The 17,557-nt window shown below is 39.0% G+C and overlaps 2 protein-coding genes across 2 annotated transcripts in view; both read left to right on the forward strand.

Moving 5' to 3' along the window:
* The first annotated feature begins 5,405 nt into the window (after positions 1-5,405).
* On the forward strand, positions 5,406-9,333 carry pyyb (peptide YYb). Its single transcript, XM_067575918.1, has 4 exons — positions 5,406-6,273; positions 6,514-6,701; positions 8,044-8,124; positions 9,019-9,333. Exons 2-4 carry the CDS (start codon positions 6,514-6,516, stop codon positions 9,041-9,043), a joined length of 294 nt encoding a protein of 97 aa, XP_067432019.1. The 5' UTR covers positions 5,406-6,273; the 3' UTR covers positions 9,044-9,333.
* A 131-nt stretch (positions 9,334-9,464) lies between these two features.
* Positions 9,465-17,557, forward strand: part of mpp2b (MAGUK p55 scaffold protein 2b) — a 41,799-nt gene continuing 33,706 nt past the window's right edge. The window contains exon 1 of the mRNA XM_067576243.1: positions 9,465-9,839. The gene's annotated coding sequence lies outside the window, so the exon portion shown is untranslated. The remainder of the gene's footprint in view (positions 9,840-17,557) is intronic.

Below are 17,557 nucleotides of genomic sequence, written 5' to 3' on the forward strand. Positions count from 1 at the left end.
CAAGAAACGTGTGTTTCAGGGGAAATCACAATGTGTTCTTTGGTAGTAATCAGAAAAATAGCACAATATGGGTAACATTCAAATCAAATGAGCAACTGTTGAGCTTATCAATCATCAGTAAATATTGTACCATGACTCCACTTGAACCACTTGAAAATGATCAAAATACAGATTTTTTTTTTCCGTTCTCATTTGTGTTATTTTTTTTTAGGTATTTTCTCTGTTCTACATTTTTTGACTCACCAAGGTCAGCATCTCTTCAGTTTTTGATGGCACGTCACTTGAACACCAGCTATTTTCCCTCACTGACACTCCAGGCTACTCCGATATCATCATCCCTTGCTTCTTTTTTTTTTTTTTTTTTTTTTTTTTTTAAAGGCGCTCCTGATGTACGACCACTCACACACCTCTAAACCAGACAATCAGAGTGATTGATATCAAACTAGAGGGTGTGTTTGCTGTTGGCCATTAATAAGAAAACAAACCGTCACCAGCAATTCTGATAAGAATCATACAAGCTATTTTCCTCAAGTTTCCCCTCATCAACAAAAGCAATCTATTGTAAAATCTTAAAGATGGATGGTAACTCATCAGTCCTGGAAAACGATAAGAGACGGTTTCATTGGGGATTGATGACCAACCAGTTCAGTTACATGTAGCTCATTTGCTGTAATTACTTCAAGAATTGATTCTGGTGGGCATTTGTATGTACGCCGTGGGTCGGAACACATGGCCTATTCTTCATTTAGAGTTTCCCAGAAATTAGAGAAAAAAGCTAGTTTCATGTTTTCTGTAATTGATGTCCATTGGGAAGAGATCCTGAGTCAACCCCCCCACCTCGAGACCTGAAATTCCCTGCAATATCAGCTGTTTGTGACACATGACTAGCATCTTGCATGATGTCATCTTGTTATATGACTGTGATGCTGCAAGTTTACAGCACAACTAGTCATCAACCCCTCTGCGCAATCCGATGCCCAGAATATGGAAAGCGAGCAAGTACAATTCCGACTATATGCTGCCATTAGAGTTCATAAATAGCACGCTGACTCCCCTAACTTGTAGTGAATTTGAGATCATGCCCTGAATCAAATCATCAACCATTCCTGAGCCCTCTGACACCCGTCTTACCATCCATCAGGGTTACCTGAAGCCGCCGTTGCAAGCTTGCTCATAAACACATCAGTTGGTGAGGATATTGCTGGAACTGGTCAGCTCTGCTTTCCAGAAAAGACAAATTGCCTAAGTGATGCTGCTGCTGGCAGAGTGGTGTCAGTCCTCTGGGGCTAAGAGAATCACATGAGACATTACTGTTTTGGAAAGAAAATGAGAAGCCCTGACTTGTGCATCCATTGTTTAGGACGTGACTGTGCTGTTAGGAAGAAGCTGGTTCTGTGTACGTTTGTGCCAGGAAGCGCTGTAAAGCCCATGGGGGCTCAACGGAAATATGTCATTGTTTGCCCACTACTCATTCTACAGTGCTTTTGACTGACACTCAGTGGCCCCTTTTAGAGCCATTTATATGGTCATGAATTATCGCACTGTGGTAGTGGGCAGCCATCAACCCCCCTATTTTGTCTCTGAGCTGTGCAAACAGACCTGGCCGGCTGAAAAGCACTCTGTTCATATTAGTGGCTCCCCCATTCTCCAGATAAGGCTAAATAAAATTGCATAATCATTTCCCCCTTTCTGTCTGTGATGGCAGGAAGGAGTCAGACATTCTCCTGGGAGATTGCTCTTACACTAGAATGGTCTTTTGTGTGTGTGTGTGTGTGTGTGTGCGTGCGTGTGTGTGTGTGTAATCTTCTTTTCCTATTTGGACTAGGCAGCATGTGTCATGCAAATGGAAATGTAAGCTGTTTTACTATCTAAAGTGAAGACAGAGGTTCAGGAGAAAAGCTTTTAGAGCTACATTGAAGGAGTACAGGTGCAGAAGTCTACGACAGTAAGTAGATTTCCCAATACTGTGATTTGTTTGAGAATATGTTGTCGCTCTCAGCTAAAAAGGTTATGTAAAATGTGCATTTCTTGCCTAACATAGTCACAGACATCATTAGCACCAGCAGTAAAAGTTAGTATAACTGAAAAAGTTTTGAAAATTTGGCAGCACCCTACTGGTCCCATTATCTTGGCCTTGATGGCAACTCAAACACTTCTCCCCTCTGTAGGAGCTCAAACTGCTCTTCAGGAGTGCATTAGCTGGGATTTATTGGACTGTGAAAACTTTAACTGTCTGCCCTTTCCCTTATCTGGTGCTGTTCCTTTCTCAGTGTGTACCTGCAAACACTGGACCAAGCTAATGAGTTTGTCTTGTACATATTGTTGTTTCTTGCCATTGACTTTTATGGCCTGTGGAGTGGACACAGAGATGTTGATTGCTGGAGCAGAATTAACAAAATGTTCAGGAGAGCCACTGTTAGCTGTGGGAAATGGGGTGATTACAGCAGAGAGGACTCATATCACTTCCCTTGAATGAAATGATTTATTGTTATTTATGTTAAAAGCCATGTTTTTCCAGTTTAGGTTCCATTTTGCATTAATTGGGACGTTAGTGGCTGTTTAAAAACTGCAACGCACTAATTGTCCCTTAATATCAATTTGAATTATGCTACAATAATTGCTCAGAAATGATCAATGCAATCAATGTGTAATACCACAATCCACTTACAGCCTTTATGGCATGGTCATATACACTTTAACTGCTGCTTTATTGTCAACAACGACAGCAGCTCCCCGGAGGCTGTCAGTGGGGATTTATGCCCAAATCAACTTGTGTTTTTGACAAGGGCTTAGGGACAGACAAACGAAAAACCATTGTTTTTACGACTCTATAAACAGCACATGAGAGGACTTGTCATGACTTCCCCCGGGAGCCCAGTGGGACAACGTGTGTGCTGTTATGTTGTATGGCACCATGACAATTTCTTTGATTTATGTATGATTTGATACTAATCTTATACAGTAGGGCTGTAAAAGGTTATGATGGCTTCTTTTGTTTTGTATTACACTCTTGCTACATTTGTATAACATGTTGCTTTTCATGAAGATTGCATCTAGTATACGCCTCTAATAAGCAATTGGAGTATCCATGCAGCCTAATGATTAGCATGCATACCCTATAATTGCAGCATCCTCTCTTTGATTTTGGCAAGGCACCTTTGTTGCAAGTCTTTTCCCATGTTTGCTTCTCTCTGCTAACAATAACAGCTAAAATGCCCCCTGAAAAAATTGAAAGAAAGCTACTGCATGAATAAATAGCAAAGAACCAATGTCTTATTGACTTTGCTGATACTTTTTCAGACTGGTTTGAAAACTTAAACCACTTTTTGGAAAAAGCAAACTGTGTGCACAATAGCACTTTGCTGCAAATTTAACAGTTGCAAAATAAAACTGCAGCTATAGATTAATCCAGCCTTAGTGTCAGATAATAACAGTATACAGACTGTGACACTTAGGTAGCTTTTAATAATGACACATTTTATCATCTTTAACCAAAGCAGCCAATAATCAGTATTCTGTCCACAAGCAAGGGAATGACTTCCCCCCGAAAATTCAATTCATTACAGTAAGAAACTCTAAAATCCTTTATTGTCATGGCTACATGATTAAAAACAACCTTACATCAGTCTTTCTCAGGGTCAAACAATCAATACTGTATCCATCCAATATATGTAATATCATGGATAATAGTAACATCGATATATATATTAATTTTCTTGAAAAAGTGCATAACCAATACAGGTAAAAGAGAAATCCCCATCAAGTAAGGGAAAAAGGACAGATTGCTCTAACTGCAGTATCTTCAGCTGCAAAACAATGTTTATGTTTTGCAACCAATGTTTTGTGTTAACTATTAATATTGTTACATAAGAGCAGTTTTATCATATTAATGACAAGAAGTTGCAGTTATCCACAATAATTCCCTTCCAGACTGGATAGAAAAAGCAAAACTCAGACAGTTCTTCATAGTAAGACTGTGCTCCTTTAGTGAAAGGGAAACTTTAAATGATGAATGAACCAACTAAACAATAAAAAGTGTAAAGAAAATAAAATATTTTGTTATCAAATTTCATGCACATCTCTATCTTTTGTGCAAACATACAGGCAGAGGCAGAAACCCTTCAACATGCACACACACACACTAAAAAGAGATCACTGCACCTACACTAGGATAAGGGAAGGGACAACTTCAGGCATTGTGAACTGAACAGCAGACCATGAAGATCCAAGATAAACAGGAGCCGCTGCAATGGTCATAAATCTGACCGATTACATTAGACTCACTCTCAGCACTTGAGACCTGAAAGGTATTTGTGTACACAGTGTGTGCTCATGTCATATGAGCCCACATCCACCCTTAAAGTCTTTGTGGTGTGATGAATTTAGAGAGGCAACATGTAAGGGTTATTTGAACACCAATCATAAGAGAATTACTGCACTGAAAATGACTTTTCCCTAAAGTGTGCTGTGGCTATTTTCATGTGAGTGTGTGAAACAAAATAGCATTATTGATCTGTGGATGGTGTAGCCTATGACCTCCAGACCATATTAAAGGCTTTATCGCCATCTGAATAATGCATGCAGGAGTGATGAGTGCGTAGAAGGCCAAAGGTGTCGTAACTAATGACTAGACAAGTTAGGCTCCATCATTCCTGGAGAAGATGTGTCATATTAATGAATCAACACAAATGGATTTACATCATCCAAATCTATTTGTCTCTCTTTGTCATTCTTTAAGGCAATAAGTTGTAAATTAGAGCATGCCCATATTTTGAAATGTAGTTTTAGTGTCTGCACAAACAGGCAACTTCCATCCTGTATCCTCTAGATCTACCTTAAGATGTGTTTGTTCATTAACTACCCACATGCAGAATAGATTGGAGTCAATAAAACAATCAGATAACCCTGATTACACCAGTCTCACTTTAATTAATATAAAAATCGAATTAATTTGCCTTATTTTCATGTGAATATACTGTATAGCACTGCATATAAAGGCTCATCAATAGCATTTATCGATAAAACCCTGTTGTAAACCTTAACTCATTCAGCATTATACATTTATATCTGAAGATCTGACACATTCAATGAAACTACACAGAAATTCTTTTGACCCTTATTGAGAGTAGATGCAAGGCAAGTTATACTAAAAATGACAGTGTGCCATGTTAAGATATCCTTGACAAAACACAGAAATCATAAGAAAACGTCTGTCAACAGAGGAAGTGATCCATGGATAGAGACTTTAGACTGTGATAGCTGGTAAAATGTGTTCTGTCAACTGTTGTGTTGCAGTATATCGGGGCCAGTCATCCCATCCCTCTCTGACTGTTGATACACTGTAGTTTGTGAAGTGCTGTGCAGACCATTATTTCAAGTGCAAAGGGCCAGTTGTATTTTTTTTTTCTGATTGCAGGTATATTGTGGTTTCTGAACTCCAGGTTGAGCTATTTTAAGGTGGTCAGTTCTACAAGCCTGTTGAGGTAGAGGCATTCTAACTTTCATATAGGTGAGTCTAGCTTTGTGTTAATTCTTCTGTGTGCTGTCACCAATGTTTTGAGATGAGTTGCCCATCACTCTCATCCACCAGTTCCTTCCAGATCCAAGGCAAGCTCCTGCTCTTCACCTACAGGATGGTTACATCACCTGCATACAGGCAGATAGAATAAAATAAAAAAAACTTTATTTTTATAGCACTATAGCACAAACCAGAGATTACAAAGTGATTTATGAGGACAAAATAAAAAATAAATGGAAAAACAACCAACCACATGCAGACACATTTACCCAAATTGAATGAGGGAATAATGCAAAAATACATATTTTTAAAGATATGAATGAACCAATAAACTTTATGATTTGATTTACAGGTGTAACACTGCATTCAACCTATCTGAACCATGATTTGAGCTCATAAATCATAGCAGGGACTACTTTATGACAACAGTAGGACTCTTGGCGCTGTTCGTGGTGCTGAAAGCTCATTTACGCAAACCTGAGAGAAATCTGCATATTTTGTTTCATGTTTACAACGAAATAAACCGCAAATAGTGAAGCTCAGCTGCGAGTGCGTCCACCAGCTTTTGCAAATATGTGTGACCCTTCACACGCTGCTGCTGGATGAATAAAAAAAAAAAACCGAGGGGTGTGGTTAAGTGTTACTCAAGCGCGCATCAGGTATCCATCCCTCACTATATAATCCTGTGAACCGGGAGGAGAGAAGCAAGACAGGACACCAACGAAGTGACTGCATCAAGAGACAACTGATAAAAAGTAAGTGAGCTTACTTTTATGTTACTTTGCTGCATTTTAGAAAGATTCTTGTGCGTAATTTATGCTGAAATTGCATGTTAATTAATGTTTTTATATAATATTGGGCATGCACTGGAGACACTTTATAAGCTGTAGATATTTATCTGAAATGAAATTAACTTGAAAACAGAGTAAAATAAGCTTAAATAAAAGTTTTATTTTCGGCAGAGTATTTTACAGTGATATTCTTCTTATCCTCAGATGGCCAACATGCTGAAATCGTGGATGATGCTCGCAGCGCTCGTCGTTTGCTTGCTGGTGTGTTTGAGCAGCTTTGCGGACGCCTACCCTCCCAAACCGGAGAGCCCAGGGAGCAACGCCTCGCCGGAGGAGTGGGCCAAATACCACGCAGCTGTCAGGCATTATGTCAACCTCATCACCAGACAGAGGTGAGCTTACCAAACTCAGGACAGACAACGCAGGAATTTCTCCTGTCATATCAAGACAGAGCCATATCAAGCAGCCTGTATTTGCAGGCAAATAGCTCTTCTATCAACACATTATCACATGCAAAAACTCAAGATGCTGTCAAAATCCACATCTTCCATTTTTTATATAGCTTATTTAAATGATCTGTTCATCCTCAGCTGGGTGGTTAACCTCCTTTGATGTGAGGGTTTAAGTTTCTGCTCCAAGGACAAGTTAGTAAGGATGGGCCACATGGGGGGGGGGGGGGGGGGGACTGAGTCCTCAGGTTGTGGCATGACTTCACTCATCATGAGGCCTGTCTGCTCCCTTTGCTCTTGTTTGGCAAGTCAAGGAGCACTTAGGTCATTAAGCTACAACGCATTGCTGCGATTGTTAAGAGAAATAATGAGGCAGAGGAAGACAGGAGCCTGGTTTTCCTCAGGCGGGTATTTAAAGTTCAGACTAGATAAGAGCCTGTAATGACTCAGTCGTGACCCCAAATCTTGTAGCACTAATGGAGACACACGAGAGCAACAGACATCCTAATAATTTCATTTTGTTTCTTACTAGGTGAAAATCAAGACTTGGTAATCACAGAATATCTAATATTTGAATTGTAGTATGTTTTATACGCCTTTAGGTCTTTAAAATGTAACATTGAAGACGTTTTGTGTTGCAAACCTGTAATGAAATGTCCCAAATGTATACATGTTCATTGTTTTCTTATCTATAATTACAGTTTTGATAACTAGTAACTGGCAAAAAAAAGGCATGTATAAATTAGAAGCAGTAAATTCTATTGGTCCAGTTGGAGAAACTGGTGGGTGTACAGTTTCCCTTCACCATTCACCGTCCTGGTCTGTAATTAAAGAGGCTGGATCTGTCACCACACTCACAGGAGTCTGTGTCACACAGTGCAGCCCTCCCACACCTCAAACAAAGGCAGGTTTACTCTTCAGTGGCCAGGCATTGATTTTAGTGAAAAGACTTCAAAAGACAGAGTCGGAGGAGCTTGTTGTGTTTGGTCTTTGCTCTTTAGTCTAAGTAGTGAACTTGAAAATTCTCCTTTTCTGTCAGATAAATGCTCAGCTGATTTGATACTAGAGACCGAGCAGAGAAGCAATACTGATGAAGTCTTACCTTGTTCACAGCTGGATGATTTTTTTTCAAAAAACGACGTCCCGTAGTTGAAATTCATAACAAGGCTGGTGACACAACTTGATTGCAGAAATGCTGATAGAGTGACCACTAGTGTATGAACTGGATGATCTCCAATTATTATTTAGTTGTAGCTGTTACATGCCGGTGTTTGGTTTTCTTCAGGTACGGGAAGAGGTCGACCCCGGAGGAGGCAGTAGCGTGGCTGCTGTTTGGAGCTGATTCAAACCAAGACTCTGAACCACGGTGAGAGAAACAGATGTGGATACTTGTTTGGTTTGTTTATATGAGTTTTTAAAACTGATGTTTCTATGTAGGGAAGTTAACAATTGACAGTGTTTTGTGTGCCTAAAATTACAGACATTTTTTCAAAGGTGGAAAGGACACTAAAATTTATATAAAGACTTAAGTTAATAAAATTCTGTATGGTGGATTATCAGCTCCCCTATGCATGGTGCTACTAACAAATCCATTACTGACATATTTAACTGAGAAAAATAATACATAAACTGCACCAAAAAAAAAGATGTTGTTGCATGATTTACAGAATATTTTTATGTGTCTGTGGTCAGTGATGGGTATCATATCTGTAGCTGCATGAGTGGCCGATATCCAACATTCAATAAAAGCCTCATTACAGGGGTGAGAGAAGGAGGGGTCTGATTGGCCACACTCGTAGCTCCCCACAGTGATTTTAACTATGACAAGCAATTGGCTGGTCATTATTAATAAAGGAAGAACATGCAATTTAATGAGGCAGTGCCTAAAATGAAGTGAACAGTTTTTGTTGATGCAATTGCAACATGTGAGAGTTTGTACCTCTAGCTGCCCTCCTACTTAAAATATTGAAGACACAGTCCTGCCAGTACTGGTCTAATATAGTCAAATTACTTTATTGCTTTAATGATTACTGCATGAGGATTACGTTGCTGTTTATGTTGCTATTTTTGAGCTCCTTGTCAATATTCTTTTCCTCTTGGAGTGATTATTGATTATTTTATCTCACTTGTGGGTTTACACAGCTTATTGGTCATGTCGTCATCATACAGTTTAGCTGATAATCTGTTAGAGCTCAGTAAAGTGGATGCTGCAAATGTAAACGTCAATTAATCAAACCGTTTTTTTTCCCTTTTCTTACAGCTTGGACTACAATGATCAGTGGTAAACGACTCCAATGTTAACCCTTCTCTCAATCCCCCCCCCCCCCCCCTCATCCTCAAATTAACCAACAACGAAAAAAACTGAGATTCTCAACAGACAACCTGCACTGGACTTTGTGACTCTCCATATTTAATTATTTAATGCAAATATGCATGCATAACACGCATGCAAATCTCTGTCTCTCTTTCTCTCTCTGTCTGTCTGTCTGCCTCTTTGCTCTCTGGCCAAAAATGTAAATAATTTGTATCAAAATCAATCACTTTACAATAAAAAAACGAATGGAAATAAAGTACTACATAGACACACATAAGCTTTTGGTATTCATTTATTTATTTATTTTGATGAAGCCCGCTGTACCTGCTTTTATTGCCACTAGATGTCACTATTTCTCTAGGAAAAGTGCATTAGTAAGTTAGTCCATCTTATTGGTGGTCTTGTTGGGGCTCATATCGACGGCAGCGGTCAGGCTTCAACTTCTCACTGTTTAACCACTGCGTAAGACGCGTTAATCATCATTAAACCTTCCTGTGCATCCTTTGGGAAACAGGATCAGTGTGAACGGAGCAGCCAAGTGTCTTTTAACCGATGGAACTATTTGTCCGAGCGCGCGAGCCCTTTTAGATAAGGTCTCGTTAAAGATAGCCGTTTGTGTGGGCTGCTGTTGGCTTCGGTGTTGTGAAAGTGGCTGCATAGGTTTAACAAGAGCTGCCCGCGCTACGGAGGAGACAGACAAGACTGCCTCAAACCTCTTCCTGCATCTTAGACCGAGGAGGCATCCGGATAAAAGGTGACCGGGGCAGGTGAGCGCTTTAACCTTTCGCTGTTTTTCACGGAGGAAACGCGGTGTTTAGTTCAGGTTAGCATTTAACGCCGTTTTCCAAAGACGTAGCCCACCTTCGCTACTCGTCAGGTGGATGTTGGTGCACGCAGTCAGTTATTATTTCACGTCTCCTGTGAAAGAAGGAGCATACGATATGATTCAGCCTTATTATCCCCATAAATAACGTTAAAATCCACTTATTGTCAAACACTGTGTGGCATTTTTTTCCTCTGACAACAAGGTAACGCAGCACGAGAGGAGGCTGGACGAGCGCGTGCGCCTTATTTTGCCTCTGTCAGTAGCCACATGCAGTTTTCATTGTGTTAACCTAATTGACCTCAGGTTATATGCACCTCTACGCACCGACACGTGGAACACAACTGTTTTTGGCACCCATAACTTAGTCTGAGTATTTGAAATGAAATCAAATAATGATGTTAACAAAGACTGGATGGACGTCATGCACTTGTAAATTGCCACTGCGCATGCTCACACACCGGGACATGCACAGATGTTTGAGCGCTTGAAAGTCAGGCGCCGATGTGTGTCTGACATGTATTGTAGACGCACCTTAATAACAGAGGGGACGTTTTCCTTAAAAAAGTGATTTTTTGGATAACTATATGTTATTATTGAATGACAATGTATTAATTAAATGATCTGAAATAGTCTAAACCAGGTTTTCCACCCATGTTACCAAGTTTTTGGAAGAATATGTTTTTATTATCAACAAACATGCATATATAATTTTTTCCCCAGTTTTATCTTCTGTGACATATACATAGACCCTTTTCATGGCATACATTTTGACTTGTCAAAGCAGGAAAAACACAGATGTAAATAATAATATTAAAAGTATACTATGAAAAATTTGTCCGTTGGTGTTTGTAAACACAGCATTCACAGTTGGCCTCTCCTCCCTGGTTCGACCAGAGCGAGCAAGTGAGAGAGAGCAGCAGTGGTTGAGCAAGCTAGAGAGTGAATGAAGAGAGTGAGCAGTGCTGGCAAGAGCAAAGCTGTGAATCAGATGAATAAAATGTTTTTTTTTCTGATTGTTTCATGGTGGTTACGTTCTAAAGCACAAATAAATACGCCCCCACACCTCTTCACAACCCTGCAGAATGAATGCAGAGGTTCATCCTGTCCGCTGTGGCCTCTCTGCTCTGCATGTGTGTAGCTTAGCCCCGCCCTCGGTCAAGCAGACACACAGACCTGCAGCTCTTTATACATCCATGACACAGAGACAGAGAGCAGAACAGCGTGGAGGAGAGAGACAGAGACATCAATGTAACCTGATCGCTACGCTACGAGTCCCAACCTCACGCCCTGCGTGCTGTTATTGGCTGGGGGCTACACACCCAGTGCCCAAAGGCTGATGCCCAGAAGTGTCCTAAACACAGCAAAATAACAAGAAAATACACAGCCAGTTTTGCGCACAATTACTCACTGACAAGGCTTACTGGGACAGTTAATGGAATGGAGCCATCGTTAATGTTGTTATTTACATCTGTGCAGGTGGCACAAAACCCTGCTCTGACAAGTCAAAATGTCTGTGAAATGGGTCTAAAGTATATACAAATTTAATTTAAAGGTCCAGTAAATTACATTGAGCCTCACTGGATGTCAGCAAACGACTCTTTGCTATGTAAAGATATAGTGCAGTAATGGCGACCTGAGCAGTGAATGAAGTCACACTCCCTCAGTGTGTCGTTATCTGAGCCTCTCTGTTCTTTGTATGTTTCTGAAAACATTTGAGATGAGAAATTCGCAATGCACTAACAGAATCTTTATCAGTTTTTGATCAGCACCGCCTAGTTTGACAGTTTGATCTTGAGTTTCATGAGCTTTTTTTTTTTCTTTCAATTTTATTGAGTAAATGACACGTTAATTTCGGTCTGAGATGTTGGTGCTATAGTGCGACATCTAGTGGCTGAATTTCGTGTATTGCAACTTTAAATAGAACAAAAGGGAAAAAAAGACAAAAAATTGTCAACAGTTTTTACATTGACATCTACAGAAGCAAAAACGAGAAACAAATATTCCCCACCACAAAAAAACCAACAAATAAATCAAAACAAGAAAAAAAAGCCTACATTTCACCCTTTTAAAGATACACAATTAAACATGCATCATGTCAGGAAAACCAATATCACTGTATCATAAATAATGGTGATTTCTAGAGCTGCAACAACTAGTCGATCAACTGTAATTTAATCCACAACGATTTTGATAATCAGCTAATTGTTTTGAGTCATTTTTTAGAGAAAAAAACAAAAATTCTCTGGGTCCAGCTCCTTAAATGTGAATATTGTCTTGTTTCTTTTGTCCTCTGTGATAGTAAACTTTGGGTTGTTGACAACAAAGTATTTCAGGTTGCACCTTGGGTTTTGGGAAACGGTGATCAACATTTTTCACCTTCTACTGACATTTTATAGACCAAACAATGAATCGATTTATCGAGAAAAAAATAAGCAGATTAATTGATAATAGACAAATAATCTTCACTCGCAGCCCTAGTGGTTTTACAATTTACTGATAAACTTGCTTGCATCTGAAAGCTTCTTTTCCAATCTCAAACATTCTGCCATTTTTTAAACCTCAGACACTAGTGCTAGGCCTACATTACCACCTTAGAGTTGTCTGAAAGGGAGGCTTTTCAGATCTAGTCCAGATCAAGACTACAACTGGTTGTTATTCCCTTTCAGTTTGTGCTAAATAGCAGGAAATATCATGATATTGATATATGTTTTCATCATATGTATGTTTTTATGGTCTCAATTTTAACTTTTATTCCTATGAAGCACCTTGTGAATTTTATTTCTGTGAAAGGAGCTATCCTAAATAAACTTGTTATTATTATTATAATAATTGGATGTCCATTAGTTTCACCTAATGTTCATGGTGTAAGGTGTCTTTTAGAGAAATCATAGTTTAAGTTAGACTCACTTAAACAAGAGTAAATTCAACTGGTGTTTACCAGTTGTGTTCAACTGTCTATGATCTCTGTCTCATGTTTTACTGCCAGGACATTTTATCACTGCAGAGGAATTATTCAAATGACCTCTGCCAGTGAGAAAGAAGTTATTGTATTTTCAGTGGTAATATAGATGTACAATCCATTTGGGACTACTCAGGCAGCAGGCCTACATTACAGAGCAATGTGACGCTGTATGGTTTGTGGTCCTAAAGCATTTTGGAAGTAGAGATTGGAAGGCCATTATATTGACAAAGTATCTTCAGTTTACATGCAAATTTATTTAATAACTTACTGCACTAGACCTCATAAACAAGCAGTTTGTCTGTGTAATTGCAAGGAAATTTATGCTGTCAGTTAAAAGAAAAGTAAAGAGTGTAAAGATCATTTGCTAATAGAGCAGCCTCAAAAAATTAAACCATAAATGAAAAAGTTAGATTTTTGTCACTGACTTTTTTCCGCATAAAAAGCTCCAATTCTATACAGATAAAATCTGTCAGGCAAACGCATGGTGGTGATAACTCTTTTATACAAAGGAACGGATATAGTCCAAAGAGTAATATTGTTATTTTGGAGTAGTCTTTCAAAATTAAAGCACTATCATGAGTAATACAGTTTCCTTAAACTTCCATAATTTCTAGTCACATATAACTACTCTACCGGAATTTTATATCAAACCTCAGTCAGAGGGGTCTCAGAGAGCTTTTTACTGGGATTAAGAAGCTTCAGCAGTCTTATCAGTTTAAGTTTTGGAAGTGGGAGGTTTACCATAAACAGGTCTAGTTGTACCCCAACAGAAACATTGTCTAAGCACTTCTCTAACTGCGTGAAGTAGGACTCTTTAGACTTTGAAAATACGTCTGTGGCAGCATGGATGTGTAGTCAATGTGACTGGCATGTCTGAGCTTCTGAGTACTGCATACTTTACACTAATACTAATCCTTTAACATTGGTCACACATTCAGAAAAATTCAAAGAGCTACGTGTGACCCATGAAGGGATTCTGGTTGTTTGATGTTACGTACAGAATGCTCACCTTCAATCGTACCAGACCTCGACACAGTTCACTTTTACTGCTCTGATGCACTGAATGATTAATTACTGCATCAAGCAGGAATTCTAATTAACTGTAGCTGTCAGAGAGAAGGCTTTAAAAGTAGGACCCATCCACATTCGATTCCACATGGAGATTAATCAGCAGTGGTTCACAAAGCATCTCAGCATCTCTGCCCCTCAACACTGCGGTGTCATTGATAAAAAAAACCTGCTCATTTACTCTCACACCTGCTACCTCAGTGACGTCTGCATCCCCCAGTTTTCATCACTGTGTTAATATATGTATATCTTTTAATAAGCAAATATGATATTTTTAGCCATGCCAAAGATGTTGGTCAGTCTATCGGTTGGTAGGTTGGTCAATTGGTTGATTGGTCCACCACTTTGGTCCTGACTGAAATATCTCAACAGGCATTGGATTGATGCCAGAGGATGACTCCTAATAACTTTGGTGATCCCCTGACTTTTCATCTAGCGCCATCATCAGGTCAAAATTTTTATTTATGTTTATGACTTAATACCTATAAAACCATTGACATGTCTCAGCTGTACTTTGGTAATTAGCAAATGTTAGCATGCTAACTAGCTAAACCAAGAAATAAACATTATAACTGCTAAACATCAATATGCAAGCTTGTCACTGTGAGCATGTTGATACTAGCATTTAGCTAGAGCTGCAACAAATAGTCGATAAATCGATTAGTCTATCATCAGAAAATTTATTGTTTTGATAATCAGTAAGTTTGAGTAATTTTAAAGAGAAAATGCCAAAAAATTCATTTCAGCTTCTTAAATGTGAGTATGTTCTCATTTCTTTAGTCCTCTATAGTAGTAAACTTAATATCTTCGCGTTATGGACTGTTTGTTGGTACAAAACAAGACATTTTAGTTTGCATCTTGGGTTTTGGGAAACAGTGATTGACATTTTTTCCCCTTTTACTGAAATTACATCAGTTAATCAACAATCATTAGTTGCAGCCCTACATTTAGTTCAGTTATTGTATATTGTGATGGTATTTAATATCTTTACATTGGACCCACCATATTACCAAATACCTAATAAATGCCAGCATTGACAATAAACATGGGTAAGCCAATGTATCAGTCTTGCCCTAAAAGTAGGGATTTACGCTGTAATGTTCAGGCTTTAAGCCACAGAGTTTTTCTCAAGAGAGATCTGGTTGACATTGAAACAATGACATTCATTTTGGTTATTCCGTCATGGCTGCTTCTTCAGAAAAAAATGACAAAAGGAGCTGGGACCTTTAATGAAATCCAGGCAGGGTGGTGATTGTAAATTCTCCCCCCTGTGTGGTTCTCAGCACTTTGCCTGAGTCCTTTACCCTCTCAGTGGTATGTACGTGACATTTAATTTTAATTACACTAATTATAATCCGTATCAGCTGAGGGAAAAGGAAGACCCACAACACTCAGTCGATCAGGTTATTTTAAATGTCTTGCTGTCAAGTGATCTTGCTGCTGGTAAATCTTGTGTCAGTGCTGTTTTAAAAAGGCTTTTAAAATATTGTTCTTTACTAATAATGCAGAATATAGAAAAATGCATGGTAAAATACTAACAATACAACATAATTTCTTTCTATTTGAGACTCTCTGGGTAGTTTGTGTGGCTTAGGTGGCTAATGAGTCCCAGAGTTGTTAGCTGATGGTTAATAATTTACATTTAGAATGAAGTTTCATTGAAGGATTAAGCTCAGTCTGTGCCCAGGAAAAAGACATAAAATGTTATTTTCCATGTTTCTCACTGCCAAGTAGTAGCACATTGTGTGTATTAATATGCATGTGGGGAGTCTGACACACCTTCATTTTTGAAATCATTCAACCATGCAGCACTGACTGGCTTTAAACTGCTTTTGAATTTGTCTCCACCTTCAAAAGACCTCCACAGACTGTTTTGATTTGTAGGGGCATTTGTAGCGACTTCGGTGTTGATATGAGCCCCAGAAGGCAAGATTGAATGAATTGCTTTAATTTTGTCTTTTTAGTCTAGGATCTAAGCTGGTTTGACAACAGGGAAGCATAAACACACTGGTGCTTTAGGGCAGATACTCAAAAGAAGCTTTTATGGTAGTTTTCATGAAACCTCTCAAGTGCTATTACCCAGTATTTTATAAGAATAGCATAAACTCTGTGTTTCTCTTTCCCAACCTCTGCACTGGTAATTGGTTGTGTAACATCTTAGTGATAGAGATATATCTACTTTTCCCCAAATAAATCATCCCCAAAAAAGGCTCTGTGAATCAGTACCTTGATCTTGTTCTACAGTTCTGATTAAATTGTTGTTCAGGGTTTCTGGAGCTGTAGAAACAGTGTAATCAGGTACAGCTGTAGGGTTCATTTACGTATTGTGCTCAGGCCAAAGGAGCTAAACACAACAGGTCTGTTTTTCTTGATTTCATCGTAGAGCTCTGAAAGTGCTGTCTGTGAGTTTTTGGCTGGTGAACTCTGTTAGAATTGATTTCCTGCCTGTTGTGTAAATGCTATAGTCTTTTTTTTTTCAATTGGGACACTGATATAAAATAATTTCCTCAGATGAAGAACAACTCTGTATTAAAGTCTTGCTCAAACCTTTTAATAGACCCAATTTTAGCTCCAACTTATTATTATTTTACGCATTTTTCCTTGTTGCCATGGCAAAGCACCGGGGAAAACGGCGAAGAGCTGCTCATGGTTGTCTTGGATACGACAGTTTTCCCTTGTAAAGTAATGAGAGGAGCTGAACCTGTGGGAGCACAGGGTTATTTTTAGGCCTGACGCCAGCCTGCGTGTGTGGATTAAGACTTGTTTGGTCGCTGGTGCGTTTGTGTGTATGTGTGTGTGTGTGAGAGCATGTATACAGGCTTTAATGCAGCTTCACCGTGGGAATAGCTCAAGGCATTTTGCACTTGGCATACAAACACCTGGGCCACCACTTGTATCATTGCTCTAGGCTAAAATGTGAAATATAAGAAATATGTGTGATAAAATAATTTACCACAGTAGATGGGTTTCACTTGAGAGAGCAGGCTTAAAGACCATCAAAAAAAAAAATCATTCAAGAGCAAAGGTAAAGCAATTTGAAGCAAATCATTCACATTCCTCAATGAATAGTAGATGTTCAACAGAAAAAAGATCATTCAGTTTCATTTTGAAACAAGAATCCTTAAATGCTGGCTGTAGCACTTATTCCCTGGAATTTAACGGATATTGTAAGTCAGCAAAGCCTTGACCTTTGCACTCATTATTGGTTATGTAAGAATTTTAACTTCTGTCTGTTGTTACACTGTGCAGGGTTATTTGGTTGAGAGCTTCAAAAGTGGCTAAAAATATAAAATATAGATCTTTGTGCATGCACACACAAAATCACACACAAAATCCAACACTTAGCTGGCCTCTTGTTTCAACAGATTAACACTGTAGAGATGATATCAGGTCTGTGAATGTGATGTCATGGCAGCTGTGCTACTGAGCTGCTTTCTCCCCTCAACTACAATGAGGAAGATGGAGTGTGTAGGTGTTACTGTACATATTTGTGTGAGCTGACTAATGGACACATGGTGGAAATCACTCAGTACACAAGACAGTAGATATTACTGTAGATACAGTCTGACCCACAAGTTGCACAACTGCAGGGTCTTTTCCACCTGCAGCAAAAAGACAATAAGCATGTA

The sequence above is a fragment of the Thunnus thynnus genome, chromosome 20 (assembly GCF_963924715.1).
Source record: "Thunnus thynnus chromosome 20, fThuThy2.1, whole genome shotgun sequence".
Classification (NCBI taxonomy): Eukaryota; Metazoa; Chordata; class Actinopteri; order Scombriformes; family Scombridae; genus Thunnus; species Thunnus thynnus.